Raw genomic sequence first — 6,995 nt, 5'->3', positions numbered from 1 at the left:
CATTGAGTTAAAGTGGTGAGAAAAAATGCTCCCTTTTTAATTAAGTTTTTTAGTCTATATTAGCAAAAAATTAGAACCCACATCTACCACATCAACTTTTAACAGATTTTATAACAAAGGGTCTTATTTGTGTGGTTTTCGTAAGTTTGGATACTTATTTGTGGGGTCTTCAAACTTCATGTATGAATTTGTAACAACCCCATAATTTAGGGGGTTTTACGTAGTTGATCCTATTATCATAATCATTACAATAAAAGCCAATTTGCAAGCGGGTCAGCTCGTGTTAAAATCGAGTGGGGTTACCACAGTGGTTGTGTCCCTCCCCCTTCCCCCTTCTTGACACCCAGGATTGAAACCCCAGGGTTTCTTTTCGAGTTTTTATAAAAAATAGCCAAAATTTACCCCCCCACTTCCAAAAATGTCAGTTTTTATAAAATCTTTCAAATATACCCCAAAACTCACCTAAATAGACACAAATGCCATTAAAAATTAAAACCCAAATAAACCTAAAATGCAAAACCCTACTGCACAAAGTTTGGAATCACATGCACCTTAGTAGAACTATTGGTGAGTGATCTTCTTTTTCTTTATGCATATTTTGTGCTTCTTCGTGCGGTTGCTTCTTTCTTTCAATTGTTTCTTCGTTTCTTTGGCTTGGTAGGAACAAGAAATTGAAATATTCATCAGTTTAGGTGTGTTTTGGTAAACATATACCCGTAGATGTTTTTTTAACAGGTTTTGTTGGGCATCTACAAGTTCACGCATCAATTTTCTTCAAAGTCTCGATCTTTAGTCAGATACCAAGTCTATATCAATAACTAGGACTCAAAATATATTGGAACTTTTTAAGTTTATGTGGGTTTTAATTTTTAAGGGCATTTGTGTCTATTTAGGTGAGTTTTTGGCTATATTTGAAATGTTTTATAAAAACTGACATTTTTGAAAATGGAGGGTAAATTTTAGCTATTTTTAATAAAAACTCTTTCTTTTCTCGCAATGACAAAAAAAAGAAAAAAGAATGTAATGTAATGTAAAAAAAGAAAAAAAAACCCTAAGAAAAGAAAAAAGAAAGTGCTGAAAGGAAAAAAGCGAAGAAGCACCGAGAAGAGACCGGCTGAAAGTAAAAAGGCTTCAGTTGGAGGGAGCAAGGTTTAGGTAGCCATTTCTAGGTTTAAGTTTCAGTGAAAAGAAGAAGAAGAAGAAGAAGAAGAAGGGGTTTGAAATGCAGCCTTACGGAATACAATCAATGCTAAAGGAGGGGCACAAGCACCTCTCCGGTTTGGACGAAGCGGTGGTGAAGAACATCGATGCCTGCAAGCAACTCTCTGCTATCACTCGAACTTCTCTGGGTCCCAATGGTATCGCTTTCTTACTCTAAAACTCACAGTCTCTGTTTATCAGATTTGAACTCAGTTCGTTTCTTAAAATTTGTTTTTGTACTCACTACTGCTCAGGTATGAATAAGATGGTTATCAATCATTTGGACAAGCTCTTTGTGACAAATGATGCTGCCACCATTGTCAATGAGCTTGAGGTTCAGCATCCTGCTGCCAAGCTTTTGGTTTTGGCAGGCAGGGCTCAGCAAGAGGAGATTGGTGATGGTGCTAATCTGACCATTTCTTTTGCTGGGGAGCTCCTGCAAAACGCAGAGGAGCTTATAAGGATGGGCCTGCACCCAAGTGAGATCATCAGTGGGTACAATAAAGCCATCAAAAAGGTTTGCCAATGATTTTCTGATTGGTTACCCATTTGGGTTATTAGAATTCTTCCGTTCTGATTATTTACTCGCTTGTTGGAATATTTCAGACGATCGAAATTCTAGATAAACTGGTAGAGCCAGGTTCTGAGAATATGGATGTCCGTAACAAAGAAGAAGTGGTTTCTAGAATGAAGGCAGCTGTTGCCAGCAAGCAGTTTGGACAAGAAGATATCTTATCCTCACTTGTTGCCGATGTAAGTATAACGTGCATACCCTTATTTGTTATTGCTTAATTTCTATGTCAGCTGCTCAGCTATTTAGGAGAAAGGAAAAAGAAAAGGAAAAGAAAGAACAATAATGTGTTACTAAGCAAGTTCTGATGGTAGATTTTTTATTGGACAATATAGGCATGCATACAAGTATGCCCCAAGAACCCAGCAAACTTTAATGTGGATAATGTACGTGTTGCAAAGATTGTGGGTGGGGGTTTGCATAACTGTACAGTAGTTCGAGGTATGGTTTTGAAAACTGATGCTGTGGGGAGTATAAAGCGAATGGAGAAGGCCAAGGTTAGCACACTTCTGTTTTGAAAAATTTGTTTATAGGTATATTGATTTTTGCTTAACTTATATGTAATGAAGTGTTGTGTTTGATCATGGTCAATTATTAATTCTGACAGATTTACTCATTCACTGATTGCTTTGAGTTGTCCTTTTAGTAATTTTTGTGAGTATTCATGATTCTTTAGCATTGAGTTGTACTTTGATTTTTTAAAAGTATGTTAAATGTTTCTTTTGTAGATTGTTGAATTATAAAAATAGGTTGGGTTTGGTTAGCCAAAATTATTGTTAATGTTGTGTTTGTGTTTTGAGCTACTGATTTAGAAAATATTGACAAACTTTGTATCTTTTGGTTTCTGCTTAACAGTATGTTTTTCTAGTAGTTTATAATTCTTTATACTTGGTCATACTTGCTTTCGTTATGCGATCCAGTTGCTGTTTTCTTTATGATAAAAGCTTTCAAGCTTTTTATGTGGTGTAAATGTATGGTTCATGGGTTTGGGTTTCTAAGCTTTGTATATTTGTTTACACCTTTTCAGGTTGCTGTGTTTGCTGGTGGTGTTGATACCTCTGCAACTGAGACCAAAGGAACTGTCCTAATTCATACTGCTGATCAGGTACTTTTTAAAAAAGAAGATTCCTTCTGGATTGCAGTTATCTTTGAGAAGTGTTAACTGTTCGTATTGGATGGGTTTTTAAACTCTCAGGTTTTTTTGGTAATGATCCTACTATGTTTTATTTTTAACTGTTTTGATCTGTTCTTTCTCTTGGGTTGGTAGTATCATATCTGATGCCTGTTACTGTAGTCTTTGCATATTAAAGTTGTGTGCATATTAATTTTGATCTTCCTAACTTGCTTGTCTTGGATATAGAAAATGCCTTTGCCTTTCTGTTTCCATAATTTGTTTGCAGAGTTAGGTTTTATGTCTCACATGGCTTCTAATAAGCCTTTTATTGGCATCTTCTAGCTAGAAAATTATGCAAAGACTGAAGAAGCTAAAGTTGAGGAGCTCATCAAAGCAGTTGCTGATTCAGGTGCGAAAGTAATTGTGAGTGGAGCAGCAGTTGGAGAGATGGCACTGCATTTCTGTGAGCGTTACAAGTAAGTATCCATTTTCTATTGTCTTGTCATACATATATGCATATCTACTAATGTTGCACTTGACTTTAGATACACACTTAAATGTGCAATACGCCCTTGAAGTTATTTGGGTCTCTTAGAGATCATGAGATATTTTAGTGTTTTACTTTTTGGGTTATTGATTCCAGGCTTATGGTGCTGAAAATCAGTTCAAAATTTGAATTGAGACGATTTTGCCGTACAACGGGTGCTGTTGCTATGGTAATTTTAATAGAATTTGAAATTTTATGAGAAATGTATTGAATGCTTCCTAATATACTTTTTATGTTTGCAACAGTTGAAGCTTTGCCAGCCTAACCCAGATGATCTGGGATATGTTGACTCTGTCTCGGTTGAGGAAATTGCTGGTGTTAGGGTATGTTAAAAATCTTTCCATGGACATCAGTGTTTTCAGAGGCAAGGTGTTGGCGAGAGTCATTTCATGTCTTGCAGAACGTGGCATAAGCCTTTAGAGACACATTAGTTTTATTGAAAAATCTATAAACTATATAAAAGAATTAAAATCAAGTATTAACTTTCATTCAAGGATAATAAGCAGATATAAAACAGTGATTTACATAGTATTTTCTCAATAAATCTGCTTATTCTTGCCCCATTTGTTTTCCCTTATTTCGTTTTAACATGTCCAATGATTTGTCATGTAGGTCACTGTTGTGAAGAATGAAGAAGGTGGTAATTCTGTATCTACTGTACTTCTACGAGGGAGTACTGACAGTATATTAGATGACCTGGAAAGAGCAGTTGATGACGGAGTGAACACTTACAAGGTAATTTACAAGGAACATTCAGAATGTTGTATGTTCTTGTTAGGCTGGTTTTGTTTTACCTCTGCAATCATTGTTAGCATATGGTTCTCTGGAACTTTTGAATAAATTGTTTAATCAGATGTCCAAACCGTTGGAATTATTATCTTACTGTCGTAATGCATTTCATTTTCAGGCAATGTGCAAGGATAGCCGCATTGTTCCTGGAGCGGCAGCTACTGAAATTGAGTTAGCTAAGAGAGTAAAGGAATTCTCTTTTACAGAAACAGGGTAAATGGCGTGAACTATGATTTTCTCAAGATGTTGCCCCTGAAACATAAAATAGAATATTGATGTCTAGACCAACTATTGGAACTTGATTTTGTAATCTTTTTCCCAGTCACAGATTTCTGATTGGGCAGTAGTGCAATAACCTACTAAAGAAACAATGGTTTTGCAGATTGGATCAGTACGCAATAGCAAAATTTGCTGAAAGCTTCGAGATGGTGCCTCAAACGCTAGCTGAAAATGCTGGGCTTAATGCAATGGAGATCATATCTTCTCTATATGCTGAACATGCATCAGGAAATACCAAAGTTGGCCTCGACTTGGTGGAAGGCCGTTGCAAAGATGTGTCAACTCTTAATATTTGGGACCTCCACATAACTAAGTAAGCTGCTCTTTGTCTTTGTAACAGTTCATGCGTTTATGTGAAAGTTCTCAATACATTGAATGTTGTTACAGCTGTTTTTGGTTCTGAACTTTTTTTTACATTAATTTTGGATCTAGAATTTGTTTGTAGAGGAAGCTTTTAGTAATCCCATTTTTGGTGGTTTTGATAGCCAAATAGTTCTTGTTGCGTACATTAATGGTTCATCTTATTGGTATCCTTTCTGTTGATTTTCTGTATCAAACTGTGACTTACTGGCACTGGGTGTTTTGAGGTTTGTGGTGCGTTTTGGAGTCCATTGGCTGGCTAATTGGGCTAGGAGGTTATCTGCATATGATGCATAAAATTTAGTTCATGATTTGGTGGTCAAACAACTACATCTTTGTGCTGAAAGCCTTTATTCACCATGGGACCCAGTCATTCAGTTATTTTCTTTATTATATTCCATGTGTGTAAATAGTTAAGCCACATATCCACTACGAAAGGTTTCTTATCTTTCCTTTTCAGTAAATGGTTGGTTTCTAGAGGATAACCAAGTGACAATGCCAACCTTTTTATTTTTTATTTGTTTTACAAATAATATGGATGGTTTCCATTTAGGATTTTTATGAATTATAGCATTCAGGAATAAGTGAGGATTCGTTTGGGTAACTGATAAATAGTAACTTGGAAACATCTCGACTTCAAACATTTTGGATATTTATGAACTGTAGATAGTTCTGTTTCATTAATTTATTGAAATCAATGTGTTTAAGTTGGCCAGGAAGTTGTTTCATATGAGATATAGGTATCAATCTTCTTTCTTGGGCTGTTTGTTGCAGGTTCTTCGCTCTCAAGTATGCTGCAGATGCTGCCTGCACTGTTCTACGGGTGGATCAGGTAACTAGTAACTACATATTTGTCAATGGTTTTCCTAATTTTGAAGTACTCAAATTTGGTATGAACTACATCTTTAAATCCCTAATTGCTCTTTGAGGCCAAAGCAGAAAAAATGCTAAACTACATACAGTTTAAAAAAAAGGTCGAGGCTTTATGAATTAGTTGACTATTCTTTTTATTTATTTATTTAATTTTATGCTTTTTGTGAAGTCTTTTTGTCTTTTATTTTGTTTTTAAGAACGGTAGCAAATGTTAGTTTCTAACTTGGAAAAATAAAATAAAATTGAAAGTTACTTTTGGGAAATGTTGAACTTTTATAATGAATATGGCTTCAGTGCAGAAGGCTTGATAGTAAATAGAAAATCTATAAGCTGGGGGTTTTCTGGCTAGCTAAAAATGTGTGAGAAATGATGAATCTATCTGATTGCAGCCTATTTAATGTTTAATACTTTCATGAAAAAAAAGGGTTGTTGACAATGCTTTGACTATCTTGCAGATTATAATGGCAAAACCAGCAGGTGGCCCTAGTAAGAGAGATCAGCCTGCAGGGATGGATGAGGACTAATTTTGTGTGTATGACAATTGACTGTCTTTGCTTGTGTTAGGGATCTTTTGTTCCATTTTAGTAACAATTTTGTTTAGGAGAAAAAGAAACTTATTGCAGTTCATGCTTTGTAAATGCTACTTTTCTGTTACAATGGACACATGGTATGCCCTTGTTGGGTAGGTTTGGATTGAAACGATGATCGGGTGCTTGAGCCATGTTTAGTGAGAAGCTTGAATGTATTTTCTTTTCTGTTGTATTTGGTCCTTCTCTTTTCAAGCATGCCAGAACTCATCATGGTTTTGTAATATGTGGTTTGTGCTCAATTATGGTTAAGGTTAATGCTTGGCATGTTTTCACTAATTAATTTACCGTGGATGGTACTTGCATTTTTGTAACCAATATTTGATAGCTGCCTTCTTTTGAACGAAGATTCATTGACGGAGAGAATTACTTCCCTTTTGAATACGAATCGATGTGCAACTCCAACTATCATTTGAAAGGTCAACATCAATTCATGCTAATATAAGGATGGATAACAATTGTTGTGTCCGTGAGATTTGAATTCAGGATTACTTTCAACAAAGTGGAGACTCTGTTATTAGACCAAATGGCCGTTGACATATGAGGTATGGAGGGTTTTATGTGAAGATGTATGCTTGTAATTCCTACCTTATTCTGTAATATTTACCCTCATTAATCCTAAAAAATTTTGGGGTTTGAAGGGAGGTCTTATGCCAGGGAGGGTGAGAGTCGAAT

At 35.6% G+C, this 6,995-nt stretch overlaps 1 protein-coding gene across 1 annotated transcript; it reads left to right on the top strand.

Moving 5' to 3' along the window:
• Window positions 1-1,053: 1,053 nt before the first annotated feature.
• LOC110747230 (T-complex protein 1 subunit theta-like) lies at window positions 1,054-6,495 on the top strand. The gene is made up of 13 exons (XM_088250866.1): window positions 1,054-1,358; window positions 1,455-1,717; window positions 1,807-1,953; window positions 2,107-2,268; window positions 2,799-2,876; window positions 3,228-3,361; window positions 3,529-3,601; window positions 3,678-3,755; window positions 4,045-4,167; window positions 4,340-4,434; window positions 4,604-4,813; window positions 5,635-5,692; window positions 6,189-6,495. Exons 1-13 carry the CDS (start codon window positions 1,223-1,225, stop codon window positions 6,255-6,257), a joined length of 1,626 nt encoding a protein of 541 aa, XP_088106992.1. The 5' UTR covers window positions 1,054-1,222; the 3' UTR covers window positions 6,258-6,495.
• The last annotated feature ends 500 nt before the right edge of the window (window positions 6,496-6,995 follow it).

The sequence above is a fragment of the Prunus avium genome, chromosome 3 (genome assembly GCF_965620075.1).
Source record: "Prunus avium chromosome 3, drPruAviu1.hap1.1, whole genome shotgun sequence".
NCBI classification, from domain to species: Eukaryota; Viridiplantae; Streptophyta; class Magnoliopsida; order Rosales; family Rosaceae; genus Prunus; species Prunus avium.
This window is presented reverse-complemented; position numbering and strand designations above follow the sequence as displayed.

Bases quoted from the DNA above. Each gene is read 5' to 3' on its own strand.
- LOC110747230 (XM_088250866.1), top strand. From the start codon at position 1,223: ATGCAGCCTTACGGAATACAATCAATGCTAAAGGAGGGGCACAAGCAC. The intron at 2,877-3,227 runs GTACTTTTTAAA...GGCATCTTCTAG, and splicing joins TAATTCATACTGCTGATCAG to CTAGAAAATTATGCAAAGAC. The intron at 3,602-3,677 runs GTAATTTTAATA...TGTTTGCAACAG, and splicing joins CAACGGGTGCTGTTGCTATG to TTGAAGCTTTGCCAGCCTAA.